Below are 22,725 nucleotides of genomic sequence, written 5' to 3'. Positions count from 1 at the left end.
CAGAAGAGAAATCCAAGAAGGAAACAATCTGACTATGAAGATGATGAAAATGAAAGAAGCAGAGAAAATGAATACAACAATTCAACTAAGAAGTCAATCATTGTATCAAACACTCATTCAGTTATTCAACATCCAGCTAGTTTCTCCTTTGTACCAGCAGATTGGCCAAGATGGAAAACACGATTTCAAAGATATCGGTCAGCATCTGGGCTATCTGAAGAGTCAGAGAACAAACAAATCAATACTCTTATATACACATTAGGTGAGAAAGCTGATGAGATTTTTGCATCTTTTAATTTAGCAACCGAATCAACGCTAACATTTGAAGAAGTCTTAGATTTATTTGACAAACATTTTATTCCACGGAGGAACTTAATTTTTGAAAGAGCAAAGTTTTTGAAGAGACAACAAAAAATTAATGAAACAGTTGAAGAGTTTATAGTTAGTCTCCATTCCTTGGCTAGAACCTGTGACTGGGGTTCACTTAATGATGAAATGGTGTTGATGGTACTAATACTGGGTTTAAATGATGAGAAACTTAGTGATCGCTTGTTGCTAGATCCCGAGATGAATTTAGACAAGGCCATTACAGTAATAAGACATGCAGATAACGTAAAGAAAGAGAAGGCAGATTTATGTGATGAGAAAAGAGTTCAAATTGAAGCAACTACGTCATCGAGTTCAAACCAAAATCAAGGATATAGGTTTCGTCAAAAGAAACAAGAATACCCAGCGCAATGCATCTGGTGTGGTTATAAACCGTCCCATCCAAGAAGCACGTGTTCAGCAAAAAGCGCAACATGTAACTTATGCAAAAAGATTGGACACTTTTCGAAGGTCTGCAGATCTAAAGAAGCACAGGAAGTAACTGACGAAAATGAAGTAGGCTAAGTGAACTTGGACCTTCAAATAATAAAGTATTCATAGGTACACTTGGGGATGGGTCAAAATGTAAGCCCTGGAAACTAGAATTAGTATTTGAGGGAAAACCACAAACATTTAAAATCGATTCAGGGGCAGATGTAACAGTAATTCCCCCTGGCATAGTTGATCCAAGTAGGATCCAGCCGACTCTAGTTGAGTTGTTTGGGGCTGGTAGAACAAAATTAGAAACTGTAGGTTGTGTTAGAGCTAATATCCAATACAGAGATGTTAAAATAAATCACATGGTATACGTAGTGAAGGGACTCATAACACCCTTGCTTGGTCGTCCAGCAATACAGGACTTGAAAATTTTAACTTTTGTTAATTCAGTTGCAGAGGTAGACAGTGACTTTTTTACCGAATACCATGAAATGTTTAGTGGTCTGGGCGTCATTCCTGATCCCTACACAATAGCACTTAAGGATGGCGCAAAGCCATACGCAATAACCACTCCTAGGACAGTACCTTTACCCCTAATGTGTCAAGTGAAAAAAGAACTAGAAAGTATGGTACAAAATAATGTAATCACACCAGTTGAGCATGCTACCTACTGAATGGTGCTCAGCAATGGTAGTAGTGCCTAAATCTAATGGAGATGTCCGCATATGTGTTGACTTAACAAAGTTGAATGAATCTATCCAGCGGTCTTATCATCCGATTCCCAAAATTGAAACGTCTCTCAGCTCAATCTCAGAAGCAAAATGGTTTTCAAAACTTGATGCAAACAGTGGTTTTTGGCAAGTCCCCTTAAATGTAAATTCCCAGGATCTTACTACTTTCCTTAGGCCTACCCCTTTTGGACGTTTTAAATTTCTCAAACTTCCATTTGGAATCACATCAGCACCTGAACATTTTCAGAAATGCATGAACAAAATCTTAGACAACCAGTCAAATGTCGCAGTCCATATGGACGATATTCTGATTTGGGGCAAAACGAAAGAAGAACATGATACAGTTGTTCGGCAAGTACTTGAAAAGCTTAAAAATGTAGGAATGACACTTAACAAAGACAAAACTGAGTTTGGGAAGTCAAGTTTTAAATTCCTCTGGCATTTCCTCTCATCCGATGGAATTTCTGTTGATAAGGAAAAGGTTTCCGCCATTCTCAAAATGGACTGCCCAAAAAACGTAAAAGAACTTCAAAGGTTCAATGGGATGGTAAACTTTCTTGGTAAGTTTATTCCTGACAAAGCTAAGATTTTGGCCCCAATGAATTCACTACTTCAAGCTAACGTTCCATGGATATGGGGTCCAGAGCAGGCGAAGGCATTTGATGAAATAAAACTCATTTTGACTAACTCTCCTTGCCTAGCCATTTACGATGTAAATCGGGAAACAATTATCTCCTGTGATGCCTCGCTTCAAGGACTAGGATCAACTCTTTCTCAAGTTCAAGATGATGGTTCTATACGACCAGTATCATTTGCATCCCGAAGCCTTCTTCCTTCTGAAAAAAACTATGCAAACATCGAGAGGGAGGCTACAGCTGTTGCTTGGGCATGTGAAAAGTTTCAAGAATTTATTATTGGCAAGAGAATAACAATACAAACAGATCACAAACCACTACTTCAAATTTTGAAATCCAAACATCTTGATGAATTGTCTCCAAGAATTCAAAGAATTCGATTGCGTCTCATGAGATATGATTTTTCAATTACTTATATTCCTGGAAAGCAGCTTCTAGTTCCTGATGCTCTTTCAAGAGCACCTCTCCCATTTTCAGGTACTGATGACCGTGAGTTAGAAGAAGAAACTCAAGCGTTTGTTCAAATGGTTTTGTCGTCCATCGATATAAACGACTGCATAGTTGCTAAAGTATTGGAGGAACAAAATAAAGATCCGACTTTACGTGAACTGAAAAAAATAATCATCCAAGGATGGCCTTCTAAGACATCATTACGAGATGACCTAAAACCGTATGATTCAGTTAAGGATGAGCTAAGTATTGATAATGAGATGATACTACGAGGTTCAAGACTTGTAATTCCACCAGCTCTGCAGTCTTGGGCACTTCAAAGAGTACATGAAGGTCATTTTGGAATCACCAAGTGTCGTTTACGTGCAAAAGAGTCAGTCTGGTGGCCAGGAATTTCTTCAGCCATTGAAAGTATGGTGAAATCATGCCCTACTTGTACTAAACATTCAAGGAACAGTCATGAACCATTGCTTCCCACACAATTCCCTGACAGGCCATGGAAAACACTTGCGATGGATTTGTTCAAACTTGAAGGCGTTTGGTTTTTGACTGTGACAGATTATTACTCCAGATATTTTGAGATAGCTGAATTAGAGTCATTAACATCACGAGAAGTAATAATGAGATGCAAAGCCTTTTTCTGTCGACAAGGCATTCCAGAAGAAATTAGATCTGACTGTGGGTCTCAATTTCAAGTCCTTGAACATTCAGATTTCAAGACATTTTCCAAAGTTTATGGCTTCAAGCATATAACAAGTAGCCCAAAATTTTCCCAAAGCAATGGAGAGGCTGAAGCGGCAGTGAAAATCGCCAAAATAATTCTAAAGAAAAATGTGGAAGACCCTTATTTAGCGCTTCTAGCCTATCGAACGACACCCCTCTGGAATGGGTTCAGTCCCTCTCAGCTTCTTATGAACAGGCGATTACGGAGCACATTGCCTCAGACAGGACATTTGCTTGGTGGCAAACCAGATCTAAAGGATCTTAAAGGGAGAGAAGAAACATATCGTGAGAAGTACAAACACAACTATGATAGAAGGCACAAAGTGCAAACTCTCAATCCTCTTCATATAGGAGACCCAGTTTGGATTGTGGACCTCAGAAGACATGGCAAAATTGTGAAAATCCTGGACAGCCCTCGTTCATATATTGTTGAAACTGATAAGAGGAATGTGAGAAGAAATCGATTCCACCTCAAACTTGCCCCTTATTTAAGAGAGGAAAACAGTGAACAAAATTTGTCAGCGAATACACATCAAACAGAACCATACAACCGTCCAAAGAGAAATATACACAAACCAAGCTGGTTGAAGAACTTTCAAACTTAAAAGGGAGGATGTTGTGAGAACAGTTTATTTCATAACACCTGTTAATTTCTATTAATTATTATCATATGTTTATTTGTTATTCTATGTTTGTAAAAAGGTAAATAAAGTTAGTTGAGTTTGAATTATGACATAAAACAGTGCATTCACTTAATTCTTAGTAAAATAGTACAATATCTATGTAAATGCTTGAAAAGTAACACAATTTATTTACACAATTTTAATATTTAAAGATTAGTTTACAGCACTTCACAGCCAGACATTACGCGGCACTCCAGTGCTGCACCTGACACATACAGTACGTGACCTTTTCTTCACTTCTGGGGGGTTGAACCTTTAACAGGTTCTACAAAGCTTTTTTGACTTATTAGGAAGTTTTCTCAAACCGAACCCTTGTTGGGGACCATCACCCCCACCTTGCTCATGTGCTGGAGTACACTTTGTTGCAAGCCATTGTTTTGACAAGTTATCAATCACTAACACTGTATTTGCAAAGCACTTTTCGGACGAAAGATGCACAACTATATATCATCGCAAAGCACTTTTTGGACAAAACGTGCACAACAATATAGTGTTGCAGGGCACTCAAAGGGTTAAAGGAACATCTGAACAACAATTTCTGTACGATGAATCATTTTTAAAATGTAAGAAAAAATTCCAAAAAGAGCAAAATTTGTGTTGTTATTCGGCTCCCAAAACTCAAGCAGACTACAGAATCAATGGCAAACTCACAGGACTCTTATTTGAGACCCCCAAAAGGTCTTAAAAAACTTTCCAGCTTTACAAGAATGTTTGGGAAGCATATGTCTAATTTGCCTGGGCTACAACTATAAGGGCTGTTCGGAAAGTAACCTCCGTTTTTCTATAATAAAAAAAAAAACACAGAAATAGAAATAACATTTAATTTACACCCTTAAACTGCGTCTTTCACCTACTTTTCATGCAGAAGGACGACGCCAAATGACAAAAGAACGCGGCGTTTGTTTTGAACCGCCGGTCTTAGGTTCTTCAGAATTTCAATGTACATCACTGAACATTGAAACTCGCATTCGTTCTCATTGATTGTTGCACCACGTTCCATAAATTCAACCAGCATCCCTTTGAAGTCCCAAAACACAGTTGCCATGAGCTTTTTTATAGAAAAATCTTGCCGGGCTTTTTTTTGGTTTGTGTGGCGATGCGGTATGAGTCCACAACTTGGAATGTTCTTTAGTTTTAGGATTCACATATTTGACCCAGGTTTCATTGCCAGTCACAATTTGGTTGAAACAATCCTCCTTCCTTGTCATGTGGAGTCAAAAAGTCGTTGAGTCTTGTGGTTTTCCAAAATGATTTTCAGGACCCACCGAGCACAACATATTGGTAATCTAAACTGTCAGTCACAACTTCATACAGAACAGCCCTAGAAATTTGTCGGAAAGTTCTGAGATGGTGAATCATTGGCTGCCACAAATCTTTATGTTCATTTTCTTAACCAGTTCATCACTGAGCACAGATGTTCGTTCGGCCATTTTTAAACGAGCTAAACCATTCCCAAACAACTCCTTCACTCATTATTTTAGGTCCATACACAGCCAAAGTTCTCTATGAATAGCTGCTACCAAATACTGTTTAGCTAAGAAAAACCAAATCACAGCACGCACCTCACACTTGGCGAGATTTTAGATTGCAGTACCCATATTGACTAGCTATGGCAAAAAAAAAAAAAAAAAAACTAGCGATCAGACGACCTTTACACTACCACGGCTGGACACCGACTGACCTATGACGCAATCAGGCGCAAGAATGGCGGCGCTATCCCCTCCACTTCCCATGCAAGAAGCAAACGGAGGTTATTTTCTGAACTGCCTTCGTAGTATAACTTAAACTATTGTTTCCTAAGCATTATTTTCAGTACCACAGGACAACAAATGGTGTAGTGGGGCAGAAAGGCGTGGGAACGGCCCATTCTGCATTTTTGAAAATACTCTATAACAATAGGTAAACAGCTTTTTCCTTGAGACGATGGTGAGCATTCCTGCGCTGAAAGATTTACCACTACATCACTGCACAGGACATATATTTTCTTATAGGTTTTACTATATTTACTGGTTTTTCTTTTAACAAACTCTTAATGTGCATTGGAGGTGTTAGAATACTATTGAGACGGTATTTTTACCTTAGAATCTGGATCAGCAACAAATGTGAAAAACAATATTCCACATGTTTTAATGTTATGTGTTTAATTTGTAGAGGTTTTACTTTTATCAATGTTTAACTTCAGTTTCTGGTGCCTGTGTGATGCAATGTGTTTGTTTCATACAACTATTTATTTGTATTACTGAAGAGCAACTTAATTTGTAATGAAAAAGAGAATTTTAAAATGTTTTTCTAATTGTAGTTCACAAATGCACACAATTTTAGTCATTAAAATTGTAGGCAAGTACCTTTTGCACTAAAGAGCACTATCAAATATTAAACTTAAACTCGTTTTTCATTGCATTCACTCACATAAAACACTGAACATTTTATTTTAACACATTCACAATGTCAGATTAGATACACAAAGACATTATTAAATACAATGTTTAGGTCTATGTTTTAAAGCTGCTTTGTAGACCATGACGACTACATTGACTAGTGACTAATCAAGTTATCTATATTTTTTTATTTCTTCAATGAAAAAAGATGCTATAAAGATGCTTCATAGCAGTGTTTTCCAACCTTTTTTTCTTGGCATATTACTTCACAAGACAAAAAAAAAAGTGAGTATTGTTTAATTACGTGGTAAATATGAATAGAGTAAAAATAGTAATTAATTATTATTTTGCTAACCTAACTAACCCATTTCCCAACATAAGTAGTAATATTTCCGGAAAAGATCATATTTACCCAATTACTGAACACCAGGCGCAAGAGTTTTCATCTTACTCACAATACTTTAGTGCTTTACTTCAAGTCTGTCACTTAGACAATCTTGCCTTCTATCTAAGATCATGTTCACTAACATAGTTACCAACGGGCCATTAACTACTTAACTGATACACCATCCCAAACAATCCTGACATACTGGATAATACTGAATAACTTCTTAGTGAACAGAGTATGTGATATTAAATTTACAGAGAGTAAATAAATACTTATAGTAATACTTGAAACGTACATATATACCAGTGGTGGCACTTCCATAAGGGCCAAGTGGGCCGGGCCCACCCAAAATAATCAGTAAAGTACATTTTAAAATACTTGATAGGTTATTTGGTTGATATTATAAACTGTGATGTAAATTAATTTTGAACTTTCAATGGGTCATAACTTTTGTTGAAATACAAATGCAGTAATCTCATAACACATTGGAGGGCCTCGGATTTTGGGCCCTTCTAATCACCATAAGAAGGTAACAAGATGACAAATCACCCAACAAACATTCCACATTCCCCCCCTCGGTACTTGCAGTGTTGTTTTTGGCTGCCACGGGTTCACTGCATACTTGCATACCAAAGCAACTGGACTTTCCCTTTCCCCACCCCCAGCGTTGTTTGTGACCCTTACGGCCACAAGCAACCCTCACTGAATGTGCAAAAAACTCGTATTTGAGGTACTTCCGTCCATCCAAAAATCTAACTATTTTACCTCCAAACTACTAACGAGTATATTATCTATTCTTTAGCTAGAATCTAACTGAGTAGAAGCTATTTCCAGTACTTTTTAATAACTAACAAATATTATAGAAGTTAGCCGAGAAAACTAACGAATATCACTAATCGTTAGAATTTCTATTCGTTATTCCAAAGTATGATGATAGATGTAATAAGTAAAAGATGCATAGAGATTTTAGGTACCCAGAACCTTCAGTTTTATCTGTTGGTTCAAAATAAACAGTAAAAAAAATCAAGTTGTATTCCCATACCTATATTTGTGGACCGGCTATTGTGAACCAAGGGTTTGGTCCGTGTCCTAAGCAGGGTACCGGATGTCTATGCTACTGCCACTCGACTGATTTCAAACTAAAGGGGACTAGGGAGCCCAATAGAAACAAGTAATTTTGTTAAAATATTATAAATACAACTAAATAAATGCGTTATCGTAATTTCTCTTAATATTTCTATCGACTTGATACAACATTTAATGCTAAATTAACATAAATGTTAAAAGAAACCCCAATATCACATTGTTTTAGTTTTATTTGTAATATTAAAGAAACTTACTTGTTTCTGTTGGGCTCCCTATTCCAACATCAGTATTAAGAGACTGACTGGAGCTTGGGCGAGAAATATTTGGATTACTGACTCAACCCTTGGTTGTATAGCCAGTATAGCCAGTCCACAACTATACCTAAGAAGGAACTGATGTCATTGTGTAAATGTAGTGAGGAATTTCGCAATCACGATCTGTAATATAAAGTGCTAGGTGTGGTTGTATTATTGTTGTATTGTATTGTATTGGTAGACTTGCTTGCTTGATTTGTTTGATGTCACCTAGGATTCAATGGAGACAACACTACGTTTACGATGATGAGTAGATTGTACCATTGTACCTCGTAGCTCATGTGAGTAGATTGGACCTTCCATTCATTCATTCAACTATCACTATCCATTCATTTTGAGTTGTTTCACATAAACTTGAGGGTACAGTTCCGCAGAGAACTTGCATTATATTATATGAAATTTTGTTCAATATAAATATCAATTTAAATATTTTATTCCATATAAATATTGAAAGAAAAATATCTATATATCTATATAATACGTGAAGCTGTTTTTTGTGAACACTACTACTCCCTTATTTGTGGACCGCCAACGTTTGAGATTTCAAAAAAATCGTCTCAATTTGCAGTTATGCAATAAGGTTTTTAGAATTTTAAAATTCTTACCCTTAAGGACCAAGGCGCTCCCAAAGGTTGATTTTTCCAAATAAGAATGTTAAGATTTATCTAACCTATTTAACAAATAGATCCATACTTTCAAGCTGTCGAAACATTGGGACAGGTATTAAGAGAAAATCCACTTGTACAACGTGAGAAGTGCGGTTGCTGGGCATGTACAACAACAAGTACAATACAACAAGATAAAAGACGTAACAATGACCAACTACCAATGATATTGCTACTATATTCAAATCAGATGATGGCTGCCCAGTTGGTAACCAAGACTTTGGTATACATAAAAATGGAGCTCCTGAGATGGTTGATAGCACCCCACTGTTCACAGTTGGATCCGATGATGGCCTATCATTTACTTTTCCCGTGCAGGAAAAAGAGTTTGTTTAGGAGGATGCCTCATATCGAAGAAGAAATAAAGTGACCCAACTTCAAATTTGCTTCACACAGTTTATCGGTAAGCCAACAATTGTCTTCACTTCTTCACACTGTAAAAGCTTTGTTGCAATATACTACAGATATGTTCATTTGAATTAAGGACAACGTGTAGCATTAGAAATAATCAGTCAACACTGAGAACAGAAATGTACGTGAACCTTCACAACGCAATTAGAGATATTTAAACTCAATTTCTATCAAGTTTCCAGAGAAATCTTATAATCTTACTGCAATTAACTTGAATTCAAGCAGCAAGTTTTCCTCAAAGTTGTGTTTCTTACTATGCGGTTCATTGAGCTGTGCAGGTTTCCTAGTAGTACTGATTTCCTGTTATGGGTCTTTTCAAGAAGAGGGTAATTCTTTCACAGTGTGCTGCGGTGATTAGGTTCTCTTGGGTGTGCTTTGGTTAGTTTGGTTCAGTAGTTTATGATAATGGCAAACAAAGTACCATTTACATAATTTACTCCTCGATGCTCACAAAGAACCAGAAAGTGCCTGCAAAAAAGAGGAAAAATGCCTCCACACATTTTTGATGATATTTTCCAAAATAATTATTTTATTTTTAATTTACCTTGGGCGGAGTTAGTATAAAGTTTATAATTTGTATTTAATCTATTATAACAGGAAGCAAATTATTGTAATTATTAAAATCAGAAGGCAAAGCAAAAGCAGCCAAAAGGGTGTAATAGCTATTATCTAGATCATAACACATCCTGATCCAACTACGTCACGGTGTCAGTCGAGTTCTAATCCAGGTACGCTAAGCAATTAACGTTAATTTTAATCTGCGATTCTCGCTTTTTGTAATAGTTACAAGCATTTACCCGTGGGCTTCGTCCCGTTTGACTTTATAAGTATTAATAAAACTCTTGATTGCCGTACCGCTTTGAGTGGAATTTTGAAAGGCTTAATGTGGACTTCGAAGAAAAATATTGGACTTAATTATATAACTATCAGGGCAGAGCCCTAGTAGAGTATTAAAATAAAAGCTGACTATATCCTTTAAGTCTGTGGTTATTTTGGCTCTACTCATAAAAGAGGTCTGCTCAGTTAGTCATGTTTCCACGTTATTGACATACTCCAAACATTCATATCTATAATATTAGTTCCTTTCATCCAAGTCAATAACTTGATCAGTAATGCACTAAAACTATTAACACGCTAATCCGTTTCCCAGAAATTTCTTTGGAGTAAAACAAACACAATAGTTTAAAAAAAAATTTGATTGGAAAAAAATGAATGAATTATGCACTAAAGAATAAAATCACCCAATTCACACAATACAAAAAATTATTTATTAAATTAAAAACATAAACATAACTTAACAGTTCTTATGTGTATCACAGCTTGTTGCTGCTTATAGTTCATTTAAATATTGCAGAAACCCCGTAACCAACATTTTTCGCAGTTGTGTGATTACTGTACCAAACGATGTATTTCAATTTGTACATCATTAATATACTAAAAAGTAAAAAATGTTGGTTATGGGGTTTCAACAATAAACTATTCAAATTAGCTGTTGTCATACATTCAACATCATAGAACCAACTTGTTTAACTGAAACAGCTGTTAAGATTCATTAATTCCTTTTAAATATGAACTAGAGCTCGCCCCATGGTCGAAAACTCGCCCAAAAGTATGTATTGTGCAAACTTCTCTATTTTCACCACACGCTGTAAATAAAACATGAGATTGGAATTTCTTCCATTTGTTTTCATTTTCTGTTTATATTTTGTTGTTATTTCGTCACCAACATGGCAACCCGTAAGGCCCATGTTATTTTTTAAAATTTTGATTAATTTGTTGTGCTTATTTTTTAGCCCATTTTAATTTATAAAGGGATTCTGCACATCTATAGACAAATATCTTGCTAACGGTATGCGTAGATTTTCCCTTCGATGCACAGGAGCTGAGAATAAAATTTTTTCAATAAACGTGCTTGTCTATAAATTAATATATAGAATTAGCCCCATGTTAAATGTCCATTAGAAAAGTTGAATTTCCATTTTTGACCCAATTAACATAAATATTCTCAAAATACAAATAAAACCTGCACTTATAGGGCCGATAACCTTTCTTTTGGTACAACCCGTGTGTAAATCGGTCCAGTAGTATGGTCAGGGTGGCTGTCTTAAGCTTAAAAATTTGGCCCCATGTTAAATCTCCATAAGAAAAGTTTAATTTCCATTTTTGATCCGATTTACATAAATATTTTCAAAATACAAATAAAACCTGCACATATAGGACCGATAACCTTTCTTTTGGTACAACCCGCTTGTAATTTGGTCCAGTAGTATGGTCAGGCTAGCTGTCATAAGTTTTGCAAACTTTTTTTAATATATAAGATATTCATAAGGTTAACATGGGAAACTCCAGAGCCACTGGGGTGGAGCCCAAAAGTCCAATCAGAATAAAAACTACTTAGTTTTCCTATTTAATGCCTAAAGAATCAGTGAACCAAATATCTGCCTCCTAGGTAAATGGGAAGTAGGAGATTTATTTAGTGATGAGTGAATCAGTCAGTCAGTCAGTGAGGGCTTTGCGTTTTATAGGTATAGATTAATTTGCGCTACATCGCGTTTTAAAAACCCAAAGACTTAAAAATTCATATTCAATACATATAACAATATTTATGACGTGTGAAAACTATGTCTGATGCTACATATATATCGGAACAATATTTCAACAGATAATATATCGTAGTTTCTCTGCGGAACTGTACCCAAACTTGATGTTTGGGCATGCTCAGTAAATATTTGAACTAGATAAAATATACATATTGCCATTCTCCAATTAAGGTCAAAAATCATTTTGTCACATGTCATATAATGTAAATTTGGTTTTCCACCGGATTTTCTATAATCTAAAATCATTGGAAATTAGCACAGTGAACCCCTATTGATAGGATTTATTTAATTCAAACAGATTATTCGGATTTCCACCAATGTATGAAACACACACTTACTTGTACTCACCTTGTCAATGCCTGTTACAACCTGTTTTTTACAAATGTGTAGCTGTATTCTTTTATTGAAAACCTCCACTTTATCAACCTTCCACACATTGTTATCGTTATGGTTTTAAATGTGTCCATTACTTTTTCAGTCTTTAGATGGTTCGCTAAAAAAATATTATGAGGGTAGTGAACAGTAGTAGGCAAGTCTACTGTATAATACAAGAGTAGAAAGTGAGTCATTATATATTTGAGAACATATGTATAAAGTGTGAGATTTATCACTTTAAATATGGTAGAGAATATGTAATAGCCCTCTTTCACTTGTGTTTTGGTTACTTTTTGCTACACTACAAAGACTAATTATTTTCTTAATTGAAACAAACATTAGATATTTTCTATTCTTGTTATAAAATATATTATACTAGTGTCCCTGTTGCTAGAATTCTAGCAATTGCTAAGTATTACAGGAGTTATTTTAAAACGAAAAACAGTCATAATTTCTGATGACTTTAAAAGATTCGACTCAAAGATTATGGAAATACTCAAAATGTAAATTACAGATCGATATAATCAACATTTCTTGTAAATATCTTATCATTTTTCAAAAGCTGATCTTGTTTTATAGTGTTTTCTACAAATAGCCTTACTCATAGCCAATTAGGTTGTCCATAATAAGGATTATAAATTCTAAAAAGAAACATTATTTCTATTTCTTCTCCTTGGTGGTGTTCCATGACTTTCCTATGTTTCCATAGTTTGCAAATTGGCTCTTTCAATGATTACTAAGAAATGCAGCACAGTGTTAATTCAGTTTTCTTTTTAGTATATCAATTTATCCAGGCTCTCTCGCTTTTTCCCATTGTAATATTTACGCCAACCGAAATTCAAATAGTAAATATTTCATTTCAACCAAGTAAGTAAATGTTTGTAGCAAACTGTTAAATTAGCAAACTTATTGACTATGTACAATTAACATATGTTCTTACTCTCACTTTCAATTTATTTCTGACAACAGCTGGGGTTTCAAAACAATGTTTGTTTCCCATGTTAATCTTATGGAGAAATACAAAACTTTAAAGGGCCTCAGGGCCTCACTCTCTAATTATTTCCCTAAAAAGAAAGTTTCCTGCACAACTTCACGTTACGCTCTTTCCAATGACACCAAAAACATTTCAATCGGTTCAGTAGTTTCAGAGGAGTAATTGTCACAAAAATCCTGCTTGCGTATTAAATAAGTACTAGTGTCCCTGTTGCTCGAATTTGAGCAGTTGCTAAGTATTACAGGCGTTATTTTACAACGAATTTCAACCAAGTCAGTAAATGTTTGTAGCAAACCGTTAAATTAGCAAACTTATTGACAGTTTACAATTAACATGCTCTTCTTCTCACTTTTGATTTCTGACAACAGCTGGAGTTTCATAACAATTTTTGTTTCCAATGTTAATCTTATGGAGAAATACGAAACTTTAAAGGGCTCCAGGGCCTCACTCTCTCATGATTTTCCTAAAAAGAAGGTTTCCTGCACAACTTCACGTTACGTTCTTTCCAATGACACCAAAAACATGACAATCGGTTTAGTAGTTTCGGAGGAGTAATTGTCACAAAAAATCTGCTTGCGTATTAAATAAGTAAGACTAGAGGTCGTCCCGTGGTCGAGAACTCGACCAAAAATACTTTAGGCTTCTCTATTTGCACCCCACGCTGTAAATAAAACATGTGATAGGAATTTCTTCCATTTGTTTTGATTTTCTGTCTATAATTCGTTGTTATTTCGTTACCAGCATGGCAACCCATAAAGCCCATGTTAAATTTTTAAAATTTCAAATTCATTTGTTGTGCTTATATTTGAGCCTATTTTAATTTTTAAAGGGATTCTGCACTTCTACAGGAAAATATCTTTCTAATGGTATGCGTAGATTTTTTCTGCGATGCACATGAGCTGAGAAAAAAGGTTTTAAAGAAACATGCTTGCCTATTAATATATAGATAGATAGATAGACTAGTGACCCTGTTGCTCAAATTCGAGCAATTGCTAAGTATTACAGGAGTTATTTTAAAACGAATAACAGTCATAATTTCTGATGACTTTAAAAGAATCGACTCAAAGATTATGGAAATACTCAAGATGTGCATAACAGATCGATATAATCAGCATTTCTTGTAAATATCTTATCATTTTTCAAAAGCTGATCTTGTTTTTTAGTGTTTTCTACAAATAGCCTTACTCATAGCCAATTAGGTTGTCCATAATAAGGATTATAAATTCTAAAAAAAAACATTATTTCTATTTCTTCTCCTTGGTGGTGTTCCATGACTTTCCTATGTTTCCATAGTTTGCAAATTGGCTCTTTTGGTTTGCTGCGGCGGGGGTATTTTCCATTGTAATATTTACGCCAACCCAAATTAAAATCTATCTACAGTATATATATAATACGCTAAGCCGATTTTTGTAAACATAACTCCTCCCTCATTTTTGGACCTATTTTGATGAATAAAGTGTCAAAAAATGGCCCTGATCTGTAGTTTTAGTGTTTTTCATTTTTTTTTAATCTTTATTAGTTTGGGCAGGATCTCCATCAAAGTTGGGTTTTCTCCCATAGGATTAACATGGGAAATCTGAATATTTATTTGGAAACTTTGTCTCCACTAATTTGAGAGAACGGCTGGGCGTAGAAACTTGGTAGAGGTGTCCAAAGAAAGGTCTCGGTCTGTAGATGAGCCATCAAAAGAAAAACGAAGTAAATTCCCTTAGGGCTCTGCCCCAGAAACCTTTAAAGTTCCCTTCCCAGATTTGTTTACATTATCTTCATATGGATTTAATTTTTACTACTTTTTAATGAAACACCAATCTGCATGTTGATGGTTCTGTGTTGCATGTTTTTTTTTTTAATTTTTGTTTATTTTAATTACAATAATTGTATCTCATTCCTTCATAAGACTTTACGCAATATGCTTAGTTTTGCTAGATATTTGTTATGTTGTACACCCAAACTTTGCATAGTCTGCTGATTGTTAAGATGGTTCCTACATTTTTATTCCCTACGATTCCAAATGTAACTTGAGGTGTTATTTATTTGAAATATTGGTCATTAAAAAGGGCAATATATTTGATGAAACATAGAGAATAGTTAATCAGACTCCCATATTAATAACCCTTTGAACCATGGATTTGGTGATTCAGTGATTCAACTATTGCTTTATCTTAAGAACAAAAAAATTGAATTTATTGATATAAGCTTTCGGAGGAAACGCACAAAATATATATGCAAAATGCTAGTGCAACTAATAAAGACTACCCATCCCGTCCACTTCCACAGTTTTTTTTTCAGATGGGCCTCTCCCCCTTGCTTCTATAGACAAAGCACCTAAGAAACAATATACCCTGTTCAATAACTAATACAAACTGAAAATGTTATATTTTGGAACTAAGGCCTAATGAAAAGGGGGTGAGCAGGGCCGTATTTCTAAATAGGCTAAGTAGGCTGCAGCCTAGAGCGGCAAAATTTAGGGGCGGCAGATTTAAAAAATTAAAATAATTTTTTTTTACATGCAATATTTTCCTTACGAATTCAAGTATACATGTCATTTAAATAAAGCTTTTAGAATATTCATACATTCTTATTTTCTATTTCGACATACGTATTATTACACAATCTAATATAATCGCATTGCGCCAACACGCAGCGAGCGGCGATCTGGTGTTGGCAACACTGGAAGCTGGCGACTCTCAGGCGGGCTGCAGCTGGTGGATGTACGACCAGGAGCGGCAGCCACGACGCCGACGTGACAGCCGACAGCCCCCTCCCCACCACTGACCCTTACACTACCATACAGTCAGTCGGTTCGGTGGTACAGGGTAGCGTAGTGCACAAAGCGGCACGGTGTTTATCAGTTGTTATCAAAAAGGCCACCAACCTTCATCAAATGTACCGAATTGACTTGGATTCAGATTTTAGTGATGAGTGCACTCACTTCCGAAAACACTGTGAGGTGGGAGTGGACAATCCTTCAAATAAAACGTTGGAAGGAATTTCTACATTTTTGAGGAGGAACTCCTTGCAAGATGTTTACCCTAACTTGGACATAGCAGTGCGAATAAGTTTGTGTATACCTGCAACAAATTGCGCGGGAGAACGCAGCTTTTCCTGTCTGCGACGAGTTAAAAACTATTTACGAACAAGCATTTCTGAAACCAGGCTGAATTCGCTTTCCCTACTATGTATAGAAGCTAATTTAACAAAAAAGCTTTCTTATGAAGATCTCATTAAAGAGTTTTCAACTAAAAAAGCTCGCAAGAAAGCCTTTTAAATACTGTATACACAATAAATTAGTTATCACTGTTATCAGTTTTGTTAATCGCTCAATGAAATACTTGTATTGGACTATACACGAAGTTTTTTTGTCGTTGTAAATATTTCAACTAATAAACCAGTGATTCAAATAATTTCGTCAACTTAAATTTCACCTTGCAGAACTATCTAAATTTAATTTTACAATTTTCCAGTATTAAAAGATATTCAATAGCACAGAAATGTATACATTTCTTATATATAAGAATGATCTCAAATGTATTTTATTTGACGTAACATTAACATTATAAATCCAAACATTTATGATACATGTTATTTTGTATAGTATACAGGTGGAGTTGATTGGTATGATTGAGTGGAATGATTATATAGTAAATAGTATTCGTAGGTTATATTTTATGTTTGCACGTGTATTTTCGATCGCCGACTACCGAGCGGTACTGTGCAGATCGGCAAAAATTAGTCTGTGCGCATGAATAACCAAATATTACCACGAGGTAGAGCGGGGGTAATTTCCCTATAAATATGTTTTCAGCAGTAAATATATACGTATATAAGGGGCGGCATGAGGACTTGTAGCCTACAGGCGGCATAAAGGTAAATCCGGCCCTGGGGGTGAGGTTGTCACTCCTTCAAGGGCTTTTGACTAACATGCACTGGTCACTAAAACTAAAATACCTCCGTGCAGCAAACCTGCAGACTTAGTGGACTTCAATTTGCCTGATTGTATGTTTACCAAAATACATCCTTTACGATGATGTCAGATTATTCTTTATTTAAATAACATTATGTTTAACGCGTAAGTAGGACTTGTTAAACCGAAGTTGGATTGCTGCTCCAGGAAAGGTAATAAAAGTGGCTTTTTTGTGAAAAGTTAATTGCTTAGTATGAAATAATTAAGTTTGCCTAATCTGATCAAAATATAGGCTATCCATAATAAAACAAACAATTATTTACTTATACTGCCCATTAGAACAACACAGGAATTCAAAATGCAGAGTTTTTGGAATGTTCTCTGAAGCCATACAACAACGCTACAATGTAGGATATTATTAGTTTTTTAACTCTACAAAACAGTTTGTATGGATATTGTACAACTTTATATTTTTGGGGTTAAAAACGGGGAAAAAACTATTTTTTACCCAATAAAACCTTGTTCTCATAGTGTATCGTATAATTTATACTCAAGTTATCACACTTACACACACACACACACGGCTCTTTGCCGAATACTCGCAAACACCAAATTGTGGCATCTTTCAAACTGCGGCCACCAGTGGATGAAGGAAGGTGGAAAAACCTTGTGTACATTGTTATTTCTAATGAACACTCCATTTTGACATCAAACACTAGTTTTTAATAGTGGCACCTTGCCGCAATTCGGTATATATCAACAGTGTGTGGACAGGATGCCACTAATGCATTGTAGCGCTTGAGCAGTGTGTTTGTCCTCCCTACTTCTCCCGTGCGCTGTTGCCAGTTCTCCGTTCTAGTTCCTCTGTCTTCATGTGCCTATGCCCTAGCTCGTTGCCACGCTCATCACTTCGTGTTTCTTACTTTATTTTTATTAGTTTAACAATTTGTTTACATATTTTACCATACCGGCGTAATAATTGTACCGTATTAACAATTTTGGCAATTGGATTTAAAATAAGCAATAAGTACGACTGAGAAGTCTGTATGTATATAATTAATTCATGGTAAAGTAAAAGTATGTGTAAATATTTTTTCACGGTTAGAAAATGGATGACTTGGTTTTAATTAAATTGCTGAGTTTAAATAAAAAAAACTAAGATTAGGCCAATAATTTGTATTTAGTTAGACTTTTTTGGTTTTCCTTTTAATTCCATTACCTTTTGTTGAATTTTAACTGTATTGTTGTCACTATTTTATTAATTAGGCTAATTTTGAATAATACAGGGCTTTTATAAAAGAATCATCAGGTTTTAATGGTGTTCTTGCCCCACATTAATATTTGAAACATGTGCTTAAAAAGCATGTTTCCAAGTTTCATAATCAGCTGTTCAATAATCAGTCTTGGTGTCAAATAGTTAGTTGTTCAAGTTTAAAGTTAGTTAGTTTTATAAGAATAAAAGTTAGATAAAACTGAAATAAGTTGAGAGTTTGGTTCACAGTTTTTGTATTTTCATAGTAACAATTATAAGTTCAAAACAATAACAAATGAATTATAACCAGCTGGCATTAAATATATTAATGTAATCCATGCCTTTGGCACACTCCGGGCGAAGGACAAACACTAATAATTCTTCAATTCTAGTGGATATAAGAGATTTAAGGGACGTACAACTTTCTTCTTCGAGCTGAGAATTACTGTAGCACTTCTTATTTTTCCGTCTCGACTTGAGTGAAGTTCTACTATTCTGCCCATTTTCCAACTTCCTCGTGGTAGTGCTTCATGGATCAGAACAGTTTCTCCAACATTTGGTTTGTTTGTTGTAGTTCCTTTTTTCTGCTTCATTTCAGTTGTTTTTCTTTCACGTAGGCTCATTAAGTAATCTTGAAGCCAGATCTTCCAAAATAAACTTAACACATTTTCTCCTTTTTTCCAAATTTCAAGAATGTTTTTTCTTGATGTTCTTTCGAAGTCCTTGTTAGTTTGGATGTTATGTGACTTTAAATTTCCAATCAAACCATTTTTACCATGGAAATTCAAAAAATGTCCGGGTGTTATGATTTCATCACTGAGACATATGTCTTCGGAAGAAACGTACACAAGAGGTCTTGAATTCAAAATGGCCTCAGTTTCGTATAATACAGTTTCTAGCTGTGTGTATGTCAACTTAAATTGTCCAATAGTTTTCTTCAAACATTTTTTTACACTAGAAATGAGCCGTTCGTAGAATCCTCCCATCCAAGGAGCGAATTCGGGGATGAAGTTGAATTTACACCCATTGCTATGTACAAAAGATAAGACGTCATCATCTACGAAGTTGTTTTCCCAGATATTCTCTAAGAATGAAGAAGCTAGTTTGAACTGTGGAGCGTTGTCCAAATATATCTCCAAAGGTTTTCCTCTTCTACTTACAAATCGCTTCAAAGCCAACAAGAATTCACTTGACGTCATATCACTGACCAGTTCTAGGCGAATAGCTCTAACAGTTAAGCATGTAAAAATACAACCATATACCTTTCTTGAGTCATTAGTGAGTTCATTGCTCTTCACGTACAACGGACCAAAGTAATCTAGACCAGTGTATGAAAAAGGAATATTTTGGGTAACACATTCCATTGGTAGGGGAGGGAAAGACGGCATTTTGAATGGACCTCCATCCCATCTTCTGCATTTCTTGCATTGTCTGATAATCTTAGACACTTGAGATCTTCCTTGAATAATCCAATAGTGTTTTCGAACTTCCGATAAAGTGTGTTGAACACCAACATGTTGTAGTTTTACATGATAGTCATTTATTACCAAATTGGTAAAGTGGTCATTTTTAGGTAAAAGCACAGGAAATTTCATTTCCGATGACAAATAAGCATTTTGAAGTCTTCCTCTACATCTCAATATTCCATATTCATCCAAAAACAACCCTAACTGTTTTTGGAGATGATCAGTCCTGCCAAGTTTTAAGCTTTTAATACTAGTGCTGAAATGCAAGCTTTGTATGTATCTCAACCAACATAAAGTAGACTCATGAAGCTCTTCGAAACTCAATTTGTTGGTTGTAAATGGAGTTGAAAGTTTATTGAATGCTTTAATAGCTCGTTTGCAATATGCTGTCGTTCGAATTAGTTTATCTAGAGACGAGAACTTTGTACAATCAATGTCAAAAGGACTTCCTTTACTTGTGGATTCTTGAGTTGCAGCCATAACTTCTTGGTTAGATGTGGGAAGTTCACAAATGTTCAATGTGTCTTGGTAAGTTTGTTCTGACATTGAAGTGATTTGATTAAAGTCATTTCGTGGCCATTCATGTTCCGATGAACCTAGAATTTCAGGGCCTGACCACCATAACTGGCTCTCCTGCAACTCATTAATAGTCAATCCGCGAGTCGCAAAATCTGTAGGATTGTTACTAGAAGGTACGTAACGAAACTCTACATCGGTATGTGATTTAATTTCTGAGAGTCTTCGCTCAACGAACTTTGGTAGTATCCTATTTGTATTCAACCAATGGAGAACACATTGTGAGTCTGTCCAAAGTATTTTTCGTGTCACAGAAGTCTTCAGCGCAGTTTCAGTAAACTTCAATGATCTCACCCCAATTAAAACACCAAGTAATTCCAATCGTGGTATAGTGATGTTTGGCTTTGACTTGGGGGTTACATGACATTTAGAGAAAATAAGTACTGATTTTGTCGTGGATGTATTATTACTCTTTAATCGCAAATAAACAGCTGTAGCGTAACAATCTTTAGATGCATCAGTGAAACAATGTAACTCTAAAGTATCACCAATGATTCCAACATATCTTGGAATACATACCTCAGGAATTTTAAGTAGGTTTGATTGAATCTGCATCCATACCTTTGTAAGTTCTGAGTTCAGCTCTTAATCCCAATCAACGCCTTCAAGCCACAAGTTTTGAATGAATAACTTAGCTTTCAAAACTACAGGAGTAAATAAACCCAAAGGATCAAAAATGGAAGCTACTAGTTTCAGTGCAGTCCTCTTCGTTACAACACAAGGTTCAACTTTAACTGGTTTTACAGAGAGCGTGTCCTTGATTGTATCCCATTTTATTCCCAATACACAAACACTGTCTTCATTTTCAGTAGTAACTTTAACATCAGGAATACTTGCCATAAATAGCTTAGAATTAGAGCACCAACCCCTTAGATTCATACTAGCTTGTGAAAAAATAGTTTCACTCGTTTGGAAAAGAATAACCGCATCCTGACTGGTCTGAGTTCCAGTAATCATGTTGTCGACATAAAATGAATGTTTCAAACGTTCAGAAACCCCAGAAAGTTGAGAGTGGAGTAAGTGATGTTGTATAGTTGCATTCAATAGAAAAGGACTAGAAATTACTCCGAATGGTACTCTGCAAAATCTATACTCTTCAACATTGTTGTCTAGTGAAAGAGAGGATGTATCCTTAAGCCACAAAAAACGAGTGACATCCCTGTCAGATTCCTGTAAATTTAGTTGAAGAAATGCTTTTTCGATGTCCGCAACAATACCAACAGGATTCATACGAAATCTGAGAAGTAGACTACACAAATCTTCTAAAATTACCGGTCCACGGTACAAGCAATCGTTTAAACTGTTATTTGTCTTTTTACTCTTTGATGATGCATCATACACAATTCTTAGTTTCGTTGTGATTTTACACTCATTGATAACTGGGTGGTGTGGGATATAGAGACAAACTGTTAAGTCATCGTTAGGAGGAGCCTTTTCAATAATTCCGTTACAGAGTTGATCCTTGATTGTTTTATCGTACTCTTCAAGCACACTAGATTTGTTTTTAAAACGGTACAAAAGTGAGTTAAGTCTTGAAAGAGACAAATTGTAGTTTTTTGGTAAGTCAGGGGGATACTCCTTCCAAGGCCAACCAACCGAATACCTACTATTTTCAAGCTTAATAGTTTCATTGAACTGACCCAAAGCTATATCATCATCATTTTGATGAGGGCAATCACGAATCCCTATACTATCCAAACTCCATAGGTCTTTAATATGCAAATCTTGTACAAACTGTGAGTCTGGTTCCACAAAATGATTCCTTAAATTAAAAACATTTGTAGGTTGTGACATAGTTAGAAAGGACGTAGAGTAAGTGTTTGATTTTGCATCATTTGGTGATTTTTCCCTCCCACTTAAAATCCAGCCAACCTTAGATCTTATTAGATACAAACCAGAGAGTACTTCGATCTTTTCATTAGTTATAAGGTCAAAGTAGAAATCATTTCCTATTAACAAGTCAATGACTGAATCCTCATTTTGACCCTCGGCAAAAGTAAGGGATGGAAACCGAGATTGTATCTGGGAAACATCAATACTAGAGGTACTGCTTAACTTTCCCGTGATTTGGGGCACTACATTACAACTGAGATTGAAAACCTGACCATCACTTAGTATGAGTCCGGTAGTTACATTTTGTGTTTCAAAGGTTTTTGCATCTTTATTACCAAAGGTAAATACAGATAAAATCAAATCAAATCAAATCAAATCAAATCAAATCTCTTTATTGCCATTAAGTATATACATTTATACAATAGGCCAAGTCAAAATTTGTTATAAACTTAACTAA

General features: G+C 35.4%; 1 protein-coding gene across 8 annotated transcripts in view; it reads left to right on the top strand.

Moving 5' to 3' along the window:
* The window catches only part of LOC128988779 (putative thiamine transporter SLC35F3), a 67,423-nt gene that overhangs the window by 33,281 nt on the left and 11,417 nt on the right, over positions 1 to 22,725 (top strand). For 2 of the 8 annotated variants that reach the window (XM_054410410.1, XM_054410409.1), the window contains one exon: positions 8,407 to 8,473. The exons of the other annotated variants lie outside the window; for them this stretch is intronic. In XM_054410410.1, coding sequence (XP_054266385.1) covers positions 8,407 to 8,446 — 40 coding nt within the window. In that variant the 3' untranslated portion in view covers positions 8,447 to 8,473. The remainder of the gene's footprint in view (positions 1 to 8,406; positions 8,474 to 22,725) is intronic. 8 annotated transcript variants of the gene reach the window in all.

Source organism: Macrosteles quadrilineatus, unplaced genomic scaffold, assembly GCF_028750875.1.
Source record: "Macrosteles quadrilineatus isolate MER2022 unplaced genomic scaffold, UCM_ALF_1.0 Scaffold_3__2_contigs__length_128488019, whole genome shotgun sequence".
NCBI lineage: Eukaryota > Metazoa > Arthropoda > Insecta > Hemiptera > Cicadellidae > Macrosteles > Macrosteles quadrilineatus.
The sequence above is the reverse complement of the archived record's forward strand: the minus strand, read 5'-3'. Positions and strand labels throughout refer to the sequence as shown.